Here is a 19,732-nt window from a genome sequence, read left to right as displayed (position 1 = left end):
TCTCCATCTTTCAGAAATGGCACCTGTGACAAATAATGAAGACACTTTGTGATTTTACTGATTTTTGCTAGAAAAGTTTAAAGTGTCACCACATGGAGTTCTGGATGAAAAAAGTCATGACAGATGTTTTCTTTAGAAGACATTTTGTATGTCTTTGATTTCAGGTGACAGACCACTGAAATGAAAATTGTAACGTTCAATATGGCAGATGAAAAAAAATAAATTAAAAATCACTTAAATGATAAAGTTGTTTAGTCTGGAAAGTACATGTACCTTAACAGGCCCAGCATGAAAATGCCATTTTTAAGTATGACCTAAAAAGGCCAAATTTATGACACCATTGTTGTGACATTTTATTGCTGATTTTAAATATTATGCTTAAAATTTTATTTAATCCGTTACAGGTCCTTCTAAAGATTCCGACTCAGATTTAACCAAAACAAGGCATTTTATAAGGCAGAATATTAATTGCAGGCAGCTTTTGCACTGTTTATTGCATTGTGATATTTTTTAATTGAGTGTCTATTTACACAAGTGCAAATAGCCCGCCTTGTTGGCAGAGGCTATTTACACTAACTCTGGCCACCAACGTGTGGTTGGGTAGACAATATTACAAAAGACGGCTGTTTAATAACTAGCCCCAGTGGCATAGGTAGCAAAGCACTGATTTTTTGACACGTTCGACCCGAGTTCAAATCCACTTTTTGCAAAACTAGCTCTTTTGTCTTTTCACATCACATATCACAACGTAAAAGCATTTCAGTAAAAATGAAGAAAATAATTGAAAAGGTGTAGGATTAGTTGTAGGTGTAGGGAGGACTTTATTGTCCCAATAAGGCAGAATTTATTTAATAATTTTACAATATAAATTATTATTTACACTTAATACGTTATTACTTCATAATGTTTTATAATGTACTACAATACTGAGGTGCACATATCTGTCACTAAGTAGAATAAATAGCATAAATACTATTTATTTCAAAATTAAAAAAAAAGCAATTTTTACATACTGTAAATAAAATCTATAGCTATTTGCACTTAGTGTAAATAGCATATCGCTAATAAAATACTGCAGACAGCCACTGCCTTTTTTAAAAATTAACTTTGGATGAGCATTAGATGATGGCAAAGTAGTCTAAATGTTACAAAAGAGAAAATTATCATGCACAATTAACATTTTTAGTGATTCTAAAGAAACCTTGATTAGCTGGTTCAGATGTGTTCAGTTGAGGCTGGAGCTGTAGAATAGTGGCCCTCTAGAAACAGGATTCATGTTAATATGTTGAATATTGCGGTAAAATCATACCTTATATATTGTATTGTCATATTTTATATTGACAACTCATCAATTAAATATTTACCATCTTAAATTCTGCATAACTGAATGTTTTTAAATAAACAAAACTATATAATATTTTGGGTTGGATGATATGACCATATGTATAACATTTATATAAGTGGGTTTAGACCAAAATATTTTGTATTTACAAAATGTGTTTACAGGCAAATCTGCTTTGTTTATTTCCCTGGCATTGAAATCAGGCACATATAAATGTCAGGAAACACGACTCCTGGCTACATATCAATATTCATGGACCACTGGATATTTGTTAAGTTGTAAGGAGCATTATATCAATGATTATCGATTCGTTTTACTCATGTTTTCGCAGCTTCCCTATTAAATCCATTCATGCAGCAGCTCTTTTGCCACTCAGTCCAGCTAAGGGGGAGTGTTTTGGCGGGAAAATGACATCCATGCATACCATGCATACTAAATATTTTAAGCATTTATGGCTGACATCTTATGTTTATCTCTTTGTCTTCTGTAGGAGGCACTGATCAGTGCATGGCTGCAGTTCAGTGATGGCTCCATGGCTCCTCTGGACCTATACAACCCAGATCACTTTGTCCTGACCGCTACCTCTCTGGATGAGGATGTGGTGTCTGTAAAACAAGACGCAGCAGGCCGGTGGCCGGTTATTTCAGCACGAGCCGAGGGCCAAGGTCTGCTGGTGCATGTAGAAATGACAGTCTCTGAAGTGTGTCAGAAATTTAAGCGTCGGAGCGTCCTGGCGGCCGGAAACTGCAACATCCGTGTGAAGTTCGGTCGTAGCGAAAGCGCCTTGAGACCGGGTGACTTTGAGGACATGGACAACAGACCAGGAGACCGCAGACAGAACCCATCTCTCCCAGATAGGACCGGAATGGACAACCACTACTATGGAAGCTCCATCTCAGACATGGAGGACAATATCATGAGACGAATCACCACCACGACCAAAACGGCAATCATCAGGAGACCTGGCGGAGACAAACTCTCAGATGATGGTAGCCAGTTGCCCGGCATTCCCATTGACTTTTCAGACTTCCCAGCTCAAGTGGACCTTCCCCGAGGACATAATGTAGATGATGATGACCTTCAAATACCTCATGGACTTACTGACCTTGAAATTGGGATGTATGCTTTGTTAGGCGTCTTCTGTTTGGCTATTCTGGTCTTTCTCATCAATTGCATCTCGTATACTCTCAAGTACCGACACAAGGAGATGTCAGTTGAGGGCCAGGAGAGCTTAAACCACGCCCATGACTGGGTGTGGCTGGGAAATGACGCAGAACTTCTGGAGAGCCACGTAAGCTTGTCTCCTCAGACCGATGAGCACATCACCATTATGGACTCCAGCTTAGGAGGGTTAGAAGAAGGGAGCCACCTACTCAACGGTGGTTCTTTGCAGAAGAACGTTCAAGGCCAAGTGCACAGAGGAGCCGAAACCGCTACGGTCTGCACCGCAAAAGACAGCAAAGGCGACTCGCCAACGACCAAAAGGAAACGTGTGAAGTTTACTACATTCACCACCATCCCAGTGGAGAGTGTTAGTCCGGCTAAGGAGAAGCTGGGAGTCGATCCTGACAATGACATTAAGTGGGTATGTCAGGATGTTGAGCTCGGCGACTCTAAGGAACTACGAAACTACATGGAGCGGCTAAATGACAGTGCTTTAAAGGAAGTGGCGTAGTCGAATCAATACGTGCGAACTGAACTCACCCTTTTGCCTTTGTAATAGAGACGAGTATGAGCCAGGGAACAACTGCGACATAAACCTTACTGAACACAACACATCAGCCATTACATAACAAAGGATGTCTAGCGTTCTTTTGGTTTGACGTGTCAATGGTAGGACAACGCCAAGACAGGGAGAACAGCAGACTTATGGCAAAATATGACATTTTAACAAGATGATTCGAATCTTTTTTGTATGTTCATTTATATTATGTTCTTTATTCTCTTCATTTTTTTTAATAATTTTATTTTAGCACCTTTTGTAGTTAAAAACTAAACCGTATTTCCAGGCTTGCCAATGCTCTGCACTCACTTATGAGGCTACAGGACTGTATGCAGATGGTGACATGTAGATTATGGATTGTAATATTAATGAATCATTGTAAATAAAGTGCACATAGAATGGTTTGGATTTGGATGCCCTACGAGTTTCATTTCTGGCTAGTGTATTGCTTGTTTCTGGATATATTTAGATTATTCACCAAGAGACCTTGAGTCACAGAGTTTGACATTTGTGTTTCAGTTGCTTTTTGTTGGTAAAGAGTGTCACAAAACCTTTTGCTCAGCCTGAGCGGTAAACATGTTATTCGGCCCAGAACTGCCTAACTAAATCAATTACACAGTTCCTCAAGGCTCTGTTTAAATTATACTTCATTTCCCAAATCTCAGTTATAACCTTTTGTTGCTTGAAGCGTCAGAAACAAGCTGTTTTAACTGAGATAGGAACCTTATTAAAGTACTGAAGGAAGCTTGGCTCCAGTCATTTTTGGCCATGGAAAATTTCTGGGTTTATACAATTAAATCTATTATAAATTCCGAAACATTAAGGCAATCAATTCCAGACTAATTCAGAACAATTGCTCCAACATTGGGAAAAAAGGGCAGTCCAAAGATGCCAATACTTATGTAGCATATGATAACAGTCTTGCCTGAAAAAGGCCAAATGAATTCTATATTGGTTGTACTACATGTTAATGTGACATTTTCGCTGCAATCCTTCAAGCCAAAATATTGTAACCTTTCGCTACACAAATGCCAATTATTGTCTAATTAACCTGCAGTAGACACCTCTTGCAAGTGCTCAATGGTATTTCCTTCTCAGTTTTATTAATGGGAAACTATCAGTCTTTAGTGAAAATCATTACCAGCATCAGACCTCTAAGAGCCAGACGGGAAGGAAGAGATTCTGCACTTCCAACCAATTAAAGAAAAATTAAAGAAAAGATTAAAAAAAAAAAAAAAAAATCAGTGTTATTGACTAATTTCAGGTTTAACGAAGACAAACCCAGAGCAAATGTTGCCACGTTTTCATTTCTTCACCCAAATTAGATATTTTAAGAAAATAAACAACAGAATATATCAATTATAAATAAAAATAAATGAAAATGGTTCCAGTTCATTATAGGACTGATTATGTAAGGGATGATGAAAATAAACCCAGAAAGGGTGATAAAGGCCTTATGACCCGCTGAATGTACATTACATCCTGCTAACCAAACAATTTAGACTCAAATCAATATTGCACGCCCATATACTTGTTTGTATATGGACGTAAAATATTGATTTGTCTTAACTTATTTCTGAGGTTATCTCATGCCTATAACAAGACGAAAACTGCTTCTTTTATGTATTATATCATTTGTTACTATAAATCTGAAATCCAAGGTACTGTTTCTATGAATTAATTAGCTAACATATTTAGCTACAACGCAACTTATCTTCCTCTATAAAGTTCTCAGCTCTTTGTCCTTCACTGTCCTTTACTGTCCTTCACAGTCATTATCAATGGCGCAATTACGCAATGGAACAGGAACATGGAGATCATGGCATCAGACCGTATGGCCTTGGCCATGTCAATAGCCATCGCATGTGGGTGTCCAGTTCGTCAATTGAGCCAGTGCTCAATTACAGTTTTTGCTCAATTAAATGTTTTTTTTTATATATAACTGCCAATATCAGATTTCCAGTGAACAGATCATGGTTTCGAACTGACCCCCATGTGCAAAAGTAGAAAACAAACGAGATTCCCAGGTTTTCACAACAAAATCCACCCAATTGCTTTTCGAAACTAGTTCAAAACTAGCCCAATCACATTACGGGAGGTAAATATCACATTAGTGGTGTCGCTTCAACCCACATACAGCAAGATTGAAAAAGTAGCCCAGTTCCACAGGAATGGATTGAGGACAGGCACTCTCAAACATTAAAATGAATAAGTGAACTGTAACTGTACACTGTAATTATTATTTTTTTTTTTGTGCTGGGCAATGATTAATCGCATCTGAAATAAAAGTTTTTGTTTATATAATATATGTGCGTGTATTCACACACATACAGTATATATTTTGAAAATAGTCACACATATTTACATGTATATACTTTAGGGCTGTCGAACGATTAATCGCATACAAAATAAAAGTTTGAGTTTGCCCAATACATCTGTATGTATTGTGTGTAATTATTATGTATATATAAATACATACAAATTAATGTATATATTTAAGAGAAATATGTTATGTACAAAATTTTTTTTTGTACATATATAAAAATTATAATAAATACATATACTTGTAAATATTTCTTAAATATGTACATGAAATGTGTTTGTTACATAATACATAATAATTACACACAACACACTCACATATATTAGGCAACATCAAACTTTCATTTTATATGCGATTAATTGTGATTAATCATTTGACAGCCCTTAATATAATTTATATTATATATAACTACATGTAATATATAAACATATTTATATATTTATATATATATATATATATATATATATATATATATATATATATATATATATATATATATATATATATATATACTTACATAATAAACATGCACAGTGCACACACATACAATTATTTTCACAAAAATGTTTATACTGGAAGCAATTAATCGTGATTAATTATTGGCCAGCACTCATTTTGTTAAGTAAATTTCAGATTATTGGAGTATGTTTTACAGGAAAATACTATTTTAGTCTTTCTACTTTCAAGTTTAATTCAGTGTGTTACTTTTTCACGTTTCTTTGTAATTAATTGTAAAATTTACTAGCAATTCCTGCGTGGGTTTAGGGTGTGATTTGGGACAGGGCCTATGTTTTTTGTGAAGCACAAAAAATGAGGTTTGGAAGAACGTTCATGCTGCACTTTTATTACAGAAATGAACTGAGGACAGGCACTCTCAAATGTTAAATATGAATAAGTGAACTGTAACCGTACACTATTTTTTAAATTAATTAATTAATTAATTAATTTATTTATTTATTTATTTATTTATTTATTGTGCTGGGCAACGATTAATCACGATTATTCACAATCGAAATAAACGTTTTTGTTTATATAATATAAGTGTGTGTATTCACACACATACAGTATATATTTAGAAAATATTCACATGCATTTACTACATAAATTTTAGGGCTGTCAAACGATTAATCGCAATTAATCGCATACAAAATAAAAGTCTGAGTATGCCTACTACATATGTGTGTGTATTGTGTGTAATTAATATCTATCTATGAATACACACAAATGAATGTATAGAGTTAAGAGAAAAATGTTATGTACAAAATACTTTTATTTATATATAATATAAATTACATAATAAATTATGTACAACATAAATTATAATAAATAGGGCTGTCAAGCAATTAATCGCATACAAAATAAAAGTTTAAGTTTGCCAAGTATAAGTGTGTGTGCTGTGTGTAATTATTATGTATATATAAATACACACAAATTAATGTATATTTTTAAGAGGAATATGTACAAAATATTTTAATTTTTTATATAATATAAAGTATATGATAAAAAACATATACTTGTACATAATTCTTAAATATATACATGAATGTGTTTGTATTTATATATACATAATAATTACACACACATACATTAGGCAAACTTAAACTTTTATTTCATATGCGATTAATCGCGGTTAATCATTTGACAGTCCTAAACATGAATGTGTTTGTATTCATACATACATAATAATTACACACAGCACACACACACATATTGGGCAAACTCAAACTTTTATTTTGTATGCGATTAATCGCTTGACAGCCCTGATTTATTTATATTCATGTAATTTCTATTATATATAAATATATTTATATATTTGCACAGTACACACACACAATTATGCAATTATGTTCACAAAAACATTTATTTTGGATGCAATTGCAATTAATCATTGCCCAGCACTCATTTTTTTAAGTAAATTAAAGATTATTGGAGTATGTTCTACAGGAAAATACTATTTTAGTCTTTCTACCTTTAAGTTTAATTCAAAATTTACTAGCAATTCCTGAGTGAAACCTTTCCTTTTTTTCAGTGTAGTAAAAGTCATAACATAGCTTTACGTGAGTGACAGTTTTGAGACAGTTAACAAGCAATGCTGTCAAACTTGCCGTGACATGTCTTCATGCACCATGTCTGAATGTAGGTGAACATGAATGATGCAGCGCTAATGACTTCAGTCTGTTTCTCACTCAAAGCTATCATAAGGTTTCAGAAGCACGCAAGCCATATGGGCAACTTTAATGGTCTTTTTTGGTGGTTGTTTTAGTTTGGCAGCATCCTCATTCGATGCATGGAGCAGCATGAAGATCCAGCTAAACATCTGTAACTCCACCAGAACCTCTTTTTAATAACAACTCTCGCACTTGTGCACAGAGCTCTTTTGTAATTATTCATTGGTTACTCCGCTTTTGTTTCCCAAATTTGTTGAATATGCACCAGTAGCACCATGTCTACACAATTACAGTTGCAGCTGTGAGTGTTGGATTATTGATCCCCTGCTCTAAGCCTAATGAAAACAACCATATTGAATGAAGTCAGTGTGTACAACGCTTCTAATCCGCGTTTCTCCTCCTCTGCCGTTCCGCTTTTCTCTTTTATCAGGAGTATCATATCAGTCACATCCTCTCTCATTGCCCGAGGCTCCTCTCTTTTCACGTATCCTGTCTGACATGATCGCGCCTTCTGTCTTTCTCCGACACCCGCACAGACGGTTTTGTTTTCTAGTATCCTGATAAATTACATTTTTCTCTCTCTATTTTGGTTCAGTCTCCCTGCCATTAAATTTGAATGTGTCTCTATCAGCGGCGAGATGGATATACGGGGAGCGTGTTGCGCAGGGGTATGGTGAATGGAGGTGCAGTCTGTGATCTGTGAAGGGCACTTCAAGCTGAGCCGACTAGGGGAGGAATAATCTGCGGCACAGAGAGGGAGAATGACTGATGGATCTCTGGCTGTAATTAACACATCTTTTATAATCACGTCTTCTCATTTTCCAGCATCATCAGCAGGGGGGAGCATTTCATTTCAGCATGACGTATAACATAAAACCCTGTTCTTCATTTATAAACTGCCCTTTTTTTTCTCAGGCATGACATGTGCATCTGTCTGCCTCTCACTAGGTGCAGGCTGAATATGGTGAACCTCAGGATCATCAGTCACATGTAAAGTCAAGGTCTGACTGGCTAGTGCGGTCCAGTTAGTCCCTGTTGGTAGAGGCTGTAACTTACACCATCTGGCAGCATAAAGCATTTTAATCCACTGATGATATGTGGATTACTGTTTGCGAGGTTTAGCACCTTCTGTAAAGTTTGTAAAAGTTTAAAGCCCTATTTTATACTCTGTTCATAAAAAGCTGCATACATTTTCATCATGTATTTAATTTAATAATATTTTATTATATTATTTAGATGTCAGGACTATGGACTGTTTTTATGTTGTGCTCCGTGACCCAGTTTCTCTCTCTCATTATTAGTTCATGTGATTCAGGTGTGTCTCGTCTCTGTGCCAATTATCCTGTGTTTAAAAACCCCAGTGTGTTCTGTTTGTCTCTGTTGGGTCTACTCGTGACGTTCGTGTGCTTCTCCTCGTTCCTGTTGGATTACCCTGTGTGTTTCTTGATTAAAGACTGTTAAAACATTTACTCCGTGTCTCCAGCGTCTTTTCCGGCAACGACCGTGACTGAAGACCTGACCCAAAACAGATACCTTCATGTTTATCCCCGTTTTCAATTTTTTTTTTTTTTAATTTCTGTTGCGCCCTCATGGATCATCCCAAATTCCTCCTCCTCCTGCTGGAGCAGGGGGACAGATCTCTTGAGGACCATACAAGACTGTTCCTGACGTTAGCTAACACCAACAGCTACCCGGACGAGTGCTCTGCTCATTCTATGATGCAAGTTTGAAAACCGTGTGCAGAGCGCCGTCGTCAGAAAATGGAAGAGGATTTTGCCACCTTCTTGGACTATGACGAGAAACGTATCGCCATTCGCCATCTGCCCTGTGGATGATCTTGCCAGATCCACTCCAGACCCAGAGCCCAGCCCAACATCAACTTCGAGGGGGACCTAACTGACTGGGAAAGAGACCTGGAGGCCAACTTGCCCCCTTCTCCTCTCTCCCCAGAGTGGGCTCCCATTTCCCAGACCACCCGAGAGAAAGGCTCCGTCCCCAAGTACAGCCAGGAGTGGGCTCTGATTCCGTAGGGCAGCCCTACGGCTACTCCCTCCCTCGCCTGAGCCATCGGTTCCACTCTGGCCCCCCGGATCTTCGGCAACCCCCTGGCTCATTGGCTCTCTGTCTCCGCCACAGGCTTCTCTCCCACCTGCTCCACCGCCGTCGCCCTTTCTCCTCCATGGCTCCTCCCTCTGTTGGCTCCACCGTGGGTCCCGCCTGGCTTCTCCTGCTCCAAGTGCCTCCTGTCATCTCCTTGGCTCCTCCCTTCATCGTCTCCACCCTGGATTCCATTCATCGTCCTCCCCCGAGCCTCCTCCATTTCCGTCTTTGCCTCCTTTTGTTGTTGTTGACGGCGCGAGGACACGCCTTTCTGTGAGGGGGCGCTGTGTGAGGACTATGGACTGTTTTTGTGTTGTTTTTGATCCCCATATACTCCATGACCTAGTTTCTCACTCTCGTTATTAGTTAATGTGATTCAGGTGTGTCTCGCCAATTATCCTGTGTTTAAAAGCCCAGTCTGTTTTGTTTGTCTCTGTCGAGTCTACTTGTGAAGTTCATGTGCCAAAAATGAACATTCATGTCATTCCAAACCTGAAGTTTCAGGGTTTTTTTTTTTTTTTTTCGTCGATGGTCACCAAAAGTTTCTGGTTACTTCAAAATGTCATATTTTGCAGGAGTAATAAGTCTAATGGGTAATTAATAGGCATCAAATTAAATAAAATAAAATAAGCATGAATTTTAGTGGATGTATAAAGCAAGTTCTCCTGAAGTTCACACAAGTATTTTGAAAAATGTATATTATTTTACCATTCAAACCAAACAAACTTATTTTACTAAGATGTATAATGTAAAAACATTAAACTTATTTAATGAACTGCAAGTGTTCAAATATATAGGCTAATATCTATGACCTCCAGCTAAAATCGTGCTTGTGAAATGGAAGTACATTGTAGAGTACTTTTAAAAAGAGGGCTCATTACAGGAATAATATAGTCTGAATGATATTAAATTATTAATGATAATGTAAGGTACTTTAAATTTATATAAAAATCAAATAGTTTAACTTATGAGTGGGATTTAAGTACATCTTTATACATCATTTCATAATTATATTGTGTTTCTTCAATGTACTGTCGAAAAATGGGTCATGAAACGGTTAAAATGTCACATTTTTGTTCCTTTTCAACAATATATCAGTGGAGCAAAAGATAGTTTAACGTACCTCCAGGTTTTTGTCAAATTAAAGAGGTCAAACTTCAGTTCTTGCCATTTTGTTTTACAATTATTTCATTTGAGATGCTGATTAAACTCAGCACTGATTTTGCTATTTTATAGTGGTACACAAACTTATATCAAGGAAATTCTCTTAGAATGGAAATGGAATAAATGCACTAAACAAGAAGTTAATATTGAGTAAGTTAAAAGAACATAACTCCAAAGTCACAGCTGAACAAACCACTACATCTCTGAGCAACACACTAAAGCTCCTGAGTCAAGCAGTGTGTAGCCCACGGGTGGGGAAAGTTGATCTTCAAGGGCTGGTGTCCCTGCAGAGTTTAGCTCCAACCCTAATCAAATACACCTGAACAAGCTTATCAAGGTCTTCAGGAGACAGGTTGGTATTATTTTTTTCAGGGTTGGAGCTAAACTCCCATCATCCAGGATCAAGGTTCCCCATCCGTGGTGTAGCCTATGAACGAATGAATTGAATCAATGATTAGGGGAGCGTGGGGCACAACCTAAAACTTTTTGAATCTCTCACTTTGTGTAAATCCACGTGGGGTTCAGAGTATAATTTCTTATCCACGTTATTTTCACACTTGTCTAGTACAAATATGTAGCTTTGTTTCATAATTACAGCATGTACGTTTTTTGTTATTTACCTCAAAAAAAGGAAGTGAAAAGTGACAACATGCCCCGTAGGTGGGGTACATTGTAACATGTGAGGGGCACGTTGTAACATGACCATGACAGCTTAAAATGTTGTCTGATCGAATTAAAAAAATATACACGACAAACTAAAATATTTTGTCAATAAAATATTTCAAATAAAATAATGAAATAATGACCAACTAGCAGTTAACTAAGGGCAATCAGTTTTATATTTTGGATTCAACTTAGACTAATCTAAGGTTGTGTGTCCACCAAAGCATTTTTTCCCAAGGCTGGCATATTTTTTCAATAGGGGTTTATTAGCAACAGACTTTCGTATACAACTAGTGTGCATCAGTGTCTGGTACGTGAACTGCAGTGCCGCTGACCGCAAAACCCTACAACGGACAGTGAACACAGCTGCAAAGATCATCGGTGCCCCTCTTCCCTCCATCCTGGACATTTTCCTTGCACAATGCACCAGTAAGGCTTCCAGCTTCTCGTGAAGGACCCCACCCACCTTCCCACAATCTCTTTCAGCTCCTACCATCAGGTAGAAGGTACTGGAGTATCAAAGCTAGCTCTGTCAGATTGCTCCCTCAGGCTGTGAGAGCCCTTATCTCCAATCTCCCTGTCCCCCTCTGAAACCATGAAAACCTCAGCCTCCTCTTCCCGACTCATTAAAACTGTTGACAATTTTCCTAAGTGCAATTCTGAGTGTGACAATAAAGCTCGACTTGACTTGACTTGACAAGTCTTGTTGATTCCGGTTCATATGTTTTGCATATGCCTTGTTAAATATGAAGCTGATTTAATTAAGATGCCTTCAAAGTAGACACTAAAGATGATCATAACCAATGTCCATCACAGATGTGGATTGATATATAAAACTTTTTTTATTTGTATTCTTTTCACTAACATTTATATATAGAAATCGAATAAAACGTCAACAATAAAAACAGCTAGCTCATTTAACTGATTACATTAAAAGTCCATCAGTAATTAAACACACCTGATCCAGCTAATCAAGTCATTCAGGCTTGTTTGACAACTACATGGTTTGTGTGTTAGAGCAGGGTTGGAACTAAACTCTGCAGGGCTGCAGCCCTCCAGGACAGAGTTTGACACCCCTGGCCTATTGTTTCAATGGGAGCGCTGTGTTTTTTAAAACGCCAGGAGCGTGCCGAGCGCTAAGCATTCGGGGCATCTTCTTCTCTGCGCTAAGAGTTGAACGATGTTCAACTCTGAGTAAAACACTGCGCTCATCACTGACCCTTTCTACTCAGCTAACCAATCAGAGAGTGGAGGAGGGGCGGGACTAATACAGACCACGCTGCTTGTACTATAAAATAAATTAAGTTTCAAACTCCATTTCATTTTGGGGAGTACACTTTAACCTTATTTCAAAGACAATATATTTGGAGAAGTTAATATTGCTTGTCTCTGAGTGTTTATGTCTTTACAAGACGGAATTGCCAGACAACCATATTAATGTTATGAAAAATAATGCTTGGAGTAACATTTCAGAGAAGATAAGACTAGCCTAAAGCCTTTTATGCAACCGGTCCCTTATTGTCAAAGAAACAAGTGTGCAGCAGTTATCTTTAGAATTTAGCCTTTGAACTTCCCTTTTTTACGGTAGCATCACTGTTGAAGACTAATCGGCTGGTGAAGTGGATGTACTTATTGCAGAGTTAACAAAAGATTTCAAAGTTATTACGTGCATTCTTGAAAGTGGATGTCATAATAAATGCCAGAAGACCAGGAAGATTTTAAAACGAGTGGTTCATTTGTAAATTCATATGAACTAACTTCACGCTGTGGACAAATGCAGTGCTGAAAAAGAGTGGGGCTTATAAGGTGAATAAGTCTTCGCCTGTATTTTTCTACAATTCATTTTTCATTTAATTCACACCTTCATTTAAGCATTGTAAGCCATGAACCAAACCAACCAGTTATACAAGTGTGAATCACAACATAACAAAATGTTATTTGCAAATTTGAAAATATGAGAGAGAGAGAAAAAAAAAGACTTCAAAACAGAGCCCATAAGGGGGAAAAGGGTGCTATACCATACCTGTCAACATGTGGGCAACAAACCTTTTAAAACCTGTACAAATAAAATGGATACAATATGAGTGGGGTAGGGCAATGTTAATGGCAACATATTAAACCTTAAAATGACTGTAAAAACATGATCTACAGTTCAGATATCGGTTTTCACAAAACACAGTTTTATAAATGACAAACTTCACATTTCAGCCTTTTAACTTTTTTTTTTTTTTTTTTTTTTTTTTTTAAAGGTATGTGTCAAGTGAATTATATTATATTATATGAATTTAAACAACTATTATTAAACAATTATTTTAATTTAGTTGTTAAAGACTCTTAGGATAAGGCTGATTTGCAGGAGGAGCATCACAATGGGATGTCAATTAAAACATCTTGAAACAACATCTGTTTGCATATTTTATTTTCCCCAATGCCAGTACACAGGATTTTCCATAGGTGTGGCAGACTGGTTTCTGAACTTAACGTAGACACAAAAATTGAATAAACAAATACAAGTTAAACAATCAATCAATTGCAAAACAAAATCCAAACCATACTAATGTTCAAACAACAAACTTACATCTGTACACAGCCACAACACCATATGAAAAAGTCCAGAGCAGCAACAAACAGACAGAAAACTGACTGCTGCTCTAAAGCAACCATTCATAAAGGCCACTAATTGAAGTGGCAATAGGATGCAGCTGTCAAAAGTGGATGGAGCTACAGTCCTACATCAGAGGGATTTCCAACATTAGTAACATATAAACATATCTTCGTTCAGACTGTCCGCCCAAATCCTATTTTGTGCATATCCGACTGGAATCCAATCTGGATGACCAACTGTTCACACAGTGTATTGCAAGTGTTCATATACGATTTGATATGAAAAGTGCTCTTTAGATTTGCGGGATGTGTGTTGGTTTCTATGTCAATGCCTTTGCTTTATGCCTAAAAAATAAAAACAACAACAGCAATACAGTTTACAAAACAGATGTTATCTTATGACATGACAACATGTTGCCATTGTATTATGTTTCGCTTATGATGCTGAAATGGATTTGCAATAATCGGATTTTATGTAGTTCATTGCAATTCAGATCTAAATGTGACCGGATTTCAGTCAGATTTGGGCTGACAGTCTGAACGAGGCTTTAGTGTCTTAATTGTTTAGATTTTTATAACGCATTATCTTTGTCGATCCACTGGTTCACATTTACAACTGTTTTCTGCGTTTTTTTTTTTTTGCCCTAAAAAAAAAAAAAAATAGCAGAAGGCCTTATTGAAAAACGCTAATCATTCTCCGCCAGTAGGTGGCACTTTCGGAACAGCAGAAACAGCAGTTTCTCAACAGCTCTGGACAGAAATATATTGGTGTTCCCAGTAACCGCAGCACACAAAACATCGCAGCACCTGACTTTGAAATGTGCAACGCACATACTTCCATAGCCTTTTGAAGTTTAATCATCTCAATTCTCGTCATTCTGTCCCAAAATTTAAGGCCTCTTGAAATCATAGTTAAGACTTTCTTGTACCATTTAAGACTTTTTATGGCCGTAAACCTGTTATGAATAGTTATCCTTAGTGATGAAGGTCGAAATGGCTGGTGTGCCCTTCTGAGTGACTGTGCAGTTGTGATTTAAAGTGCTGAGTAATGCCATTTTTCCCACCGTGTCTAATATAAAAATCAGTGTGACACACTTTGCAAATGTGTGGACATTGTCGATACGACTTTGAGATATGAAATTAAATTCTTACATTCAGTTGCTGCTAAATTTGCATGTATGTTTTGTCTTTTCTTTTTTCTTCTCCTACCAATTTCAACCAGTGATGCTTCATTCAGCTTCCCACATCTACTACTTATACAGATGTCAACAGCGCAACTGAGTTGTAGGTTGCCAGGTTGAGGTCACAAATAGGTTGAAATTTGTATGATACGTCAATTGTGTGAGTAGGATGCGTTTCATACAAGATCTGGCAACTGGACAACCTTGGAATCATATAACGAGGTTTGGGCCATAAATTACAGGAGTTTCCCAGGAGAAATAACAAACGGGGGGGGGGGTGGAGATGGGTGTGAAATACGGCAGACTCCTGGGAAAAACTGAGTGACAGGTACAGAGAAAAGAGGCCACTTTTTTAAAGGGGTCCTATTATGCTCTTTTACAAAGGTGTTTTTTTTTTTTTTTTAGGGGTGTACTAGAACATGCTTTCATGCTTGGTGGTTCGAAAAACGCAATACATTTCTCCAAGCCTGGCACATATGGCTTGATTAGTTCTGGGTTTAATGAAAGCCTGCCTTCCGAAACACTAGATGTGTTGTGATTGGTTAGCTGTCCCAATGCGTTGCGATTGGCTAACAGCTTAGACGGTATTTCAGTACTGCCACACCCCTTGTCAAAGAAGCAAGTTCCGTGTACAACTGTTAGTGCAAGCTAAATTTAAGTGATTCTTATGTTTTAAATATGGATATTTTTCTTACAAAAATGCATCGATTCACTACAGGAGGTCTTTATTAACCCCCCGGAGCTGTGTGAGGCACTTTTTATTATGGATGGATGCATATTATTGGACTTGTTTTGGACTGATGAAGAGAAGCACCCGTCTATGCCATTCTAAAGCTTGGGAGTGCCAGGATAAATTTTAATATAACTCTGACTGCATTCGTCTGAAAGAAGGAAGTCATATACACCTAGGATGCATGGAGGGTGAGTAAATAATACGCTACAGCAGTGTTGGGTCCTATCAGCTTGCAAGATCGCCAATACATGATATTATCGTGCTAATGTATTTAATTATTTACATACTTAGTTTCATTGCCCGAAACCAGCTCCAGCATAAGGCTAAAAGCAGCCTAACATTATCAAAGAACATCATCACTGATCAGCCTATCCTATTCTAGTGCAAGTTTATGCATTTTAAAAAACACTCGCCTTATAAGTCAAGCTAAGGTTATCTACACTGTATGATGAATGAATCTCTTACCACACACTGCACACGTCTGCGGCACGTTACAGCTCTAAAGTGACCACGCTAGTCAATGCTTGTGTTTATACCCGGCACGCTGCGGCTCATTGAATCAGTTCTCCGTGCTGCATCGTTAAAGTTAGGTTAATCCCCCACCTCGTCCCTACCCTCTCCAACAATTCAAATGTCCATGGGCAGGATTTATTTTAATGATATTTTAATGGACCACATTGCAACATCATTGCTTGTGGAAAACAAACGTTGTAGTCCAAAGGAGCCATTCACTGTAGTTCTTGAAAAGGGAATTTTTTAAAACGAAATATCTCCTTTTGGGGTGGACTTTGTAACTTTGTAGATCTTTTTTATGCCCAAAGATACACACCCTCACTGACTTAAGTTCAAAAAGTGAAAAAGCATAATAGCACCCCTTTAAAGGTTCATAAAACCTTTTTCTGAGATTTGAGCAGAGGTGTTTGTGTTGCACATCATAAATGACAATGTTGGCATCTGTTAATTTTAATTGTTGGAGGAAACTGGTTAATTTTGAGCTTTTTTATTCATTTTCATCTTCCAGGTTTAAAATCTACATTGTGCTGACTTCACAGTTTGTGACGTGGCAATAGACTATAGTACATCGATGACGCGCTGGTGTGTCATAATTATTCATGAGGTGGTGTTTTGAGAAGACACTTTGCCTAATTATTCACGACAGCTGTGTTGATTTGCTATGACAGATGCTTCAGACTGTGAGATTGCATTTATTAACTGAGAGAAATGTTCATGGATCGAGACAGATTGCTTTGTAAGAGTTCGGCACAAACGCGATTCATTCATATAACGTTAGCGAGTGTAAAAGTGGTTTTTACAGCACCTTGACGCAACCCATCAAATGGATAATAAACGCAGCAAAATAAGCCTTAAAAGTTAACAGAGGTGTGTGTTCATATATATATGTTTTCGATGAAGAGTGCAAATGCCTGTGCATTTATTTGTGTTGTTAACTCAATGGGAGCAAAATGAAACTGTCTAAACAGTCTGAACCTGAAGTTGACTCAAAGACTATAGAATACCCAAGACTTGCCACTCGTATAGTTTTGAATGGGGAAAGATGCAACGCTCATTATGGCCGCGAAGCCCCGCCTTTTTAATGAAAGAGCCAATCGTTGATTAGTAAAGTCTGCGCGTCACTGCAGCTGTTCTATAGCTGGTTGCTATAGAAACAGTCAGCGTTTTAAGACATGCGCTCAGTACTGCATGAAAAATAAACTTTTTTTTTTAAGCGATATTGGAACATAACGAACAATATTTATGAGGCAGTTCTTGTCAGATTTCATTGGGGATTTCAAATATGTAATTTTAGCTTGTTTAACAGTTTTGAAGAATTTGATGTTTCCCCATTCAAAGATATAGAAGCTGCACTTGCCTGCCCGAGAGGCGTTTTAAAGATGGCCGCCGAGTGAAATGACTTGCCTTAAAGTCTTTGGTTGACTCTCTCCCCTCTTCCCCCTCCGCTCCGCAGCGCATCACGCCAACTTTTGCAGCATTTTTTCCAAAACTGTGGTGAAAACTAACCAGTGCTGAAACGGGGGTTTCATGACCCTTTAATGTGTATAAAAAAAACAATTAACTTACCACTTAATAAATCATCAGAGTCCCGCAATCTTCAACATGTCTGCCATTATACATTGATTCTGAATTGACCTATTTCACACTGAAAAAACTGCCGTTTTATAGTAACTGTCTTACAACTTTGACAGCAATTAAATGACGTCAAGTCTATAATGTGACTGGTTATCACAGCATATATGAAGTTGACTGCTACACTTTCTCCAGAGTAGAGGTTGGCATCTCCTCATAATAAGAACATCTCTTATATAAATATGTCAGAATAAGTAACAGAGTTACAGTTTTAGCCGAAATTACACTGTCACTCAATAGGGGCTAGCTAGAGTGCTGCCAACCACTGGATGGTAGTTATTCTATTAATATGGTAATCATATTTCCCATAAATTAAAGTATAAGGACTGCTTTGGGATTAATGAAAGAGTCCTGTTTAAGTCCAGTTTACTACACACAAATACACATAAATGCACCTTGCAGTTAGAGTTGGAATTAGAAGGCAGTTTAAAAATGACTACATTTGAATGCAGTATGAAGAGACATTTGCAAATATTAAAATAAGGTTCATGTCAGACAAATCCAAACCTGTTTTAATGAGGCGCATCAGCCTCTCTTACAAGACAAGAGTCATTTGGGAACACTGACCTTAGACAGGTTAACTCACATAAACCATCCATAATTCATACACTGTGCTTACACCTAAAGCTCTTCTGCTTTTTTTAAATAGAGCATAACACTGTAAAAAACGTGGAGGCGGTAGAAATATATAGGCTGTGTCAACAGTCTGACTCAGAATGAGAGAGAAAAAGAGATGTGGAGTTCAAACAGTTCGCTGACGGTCACACTCTAAGGAAACAACTCGTCGGTCTATAGATACGCTTGGCTGAAGAGCGACGATGTTCTGATTTCATGCTCATCTGATGAAATCAGACAAATGCAATTGAATGTGAGAGATCACAAGGTTTGCATATGAGCTAGGAATATGCGAGAGCGATATTAAATGGGAGACTCATTGAAACTGCTCTCTCAGACAAAAACACTAGAGGTCAAATTCATTTTATTGAACAACAAAGAAACCATTTCATTTTAAACAAACAAAAGCATGAAAAAAATCACAATGTATGTTTTCACAGCACTCAAAATGTATTTTAATAAAAGTCAAATTTTACTGGATGGTGACAGACTGAGAAAAACTGTTATTTTACAAATTTATTCAGCATCTGAATATGCCTAGTTAATGAACGATGCCTTTTTCTCACACTATGTGCCTTTTTGATATTCCACTGTATTGCCTGTCAAATCACATCCAAGAGGATTTTGATCACTCTGTTTTGAACTAACTAATGTAAAACTGTAAGGATGACGCATCAGTTGCAACAGTCACGTGGTGCAACTCTGGCATTGAAGGCACAAGGTGTAACTGAGAAGTGCAACGCAAACCACAGGAACTACCTATGTATGAAAATATAAAAAGAACAAGCACAGAAGCATAATGGGAGTGCTGTTACTATTTTGTTAAGCTTGCAAAGCAAAGACACCAAACTTCGTTAATTAGTTGGCATAAACAGCAGCAAAAGTTGTCGTTGCCAAATTTGCATGAGAATTACATCAAGCAAGATGCCCTTCTACAGGATGATGACATTATGAAGCTGAGGTATACATTT

General features: G+C 37.4%; 1 protein-coding gene across 2 annotated transcripts in view; it reads left to right on the top strand.

Moving 5' to 3' along the window:
- The window catches only part of si:dkeyp-14d3.1 (transmembrane protein 132C), a 308,473-nt gene extending 305,010 nt beyond the window's left edge, over window positions 1-3,463 (top strand). For both annotated transcript variants that reach the window (XM_051117432.1, XM_051117433.1), the window contains one exon: window positions 1,833-3,463. In XM_051117432.1, coding sequence (XP_050973389.1) covers window positions 1,833-3,017 — 1,185 coding nt within the window. In that variant the 3' untranslated portion in view covers window positions 3,018-3,463. The remainder of the gene's footprint in view (window positions 1-1,832) is intronic.
- The last annotated feature ends 16,269 nt before the right edge of the window (window positions 3,464-19,732 follow it).

Source organism: Labeo rohita, chromosome 8, assembly GCF_022985175.1.
Source record: "Labeo rohita strain BAU-BD-2019 chromosome 8, IGBB_LRoh.1.0, whole genome shotgun sequence".
Taxonomy (NCBI): domain Eukaryota; kingdom Metazoa; phylum Chordata; class Actinopteri; order Cypriniformes; family Cyprinidae; genus Labeo; species Labeo rohita.
Note: the sequence above shows the minus strand (reverse complement) of the source record. Positions and strands in the feature narration are given on the sequence as shown.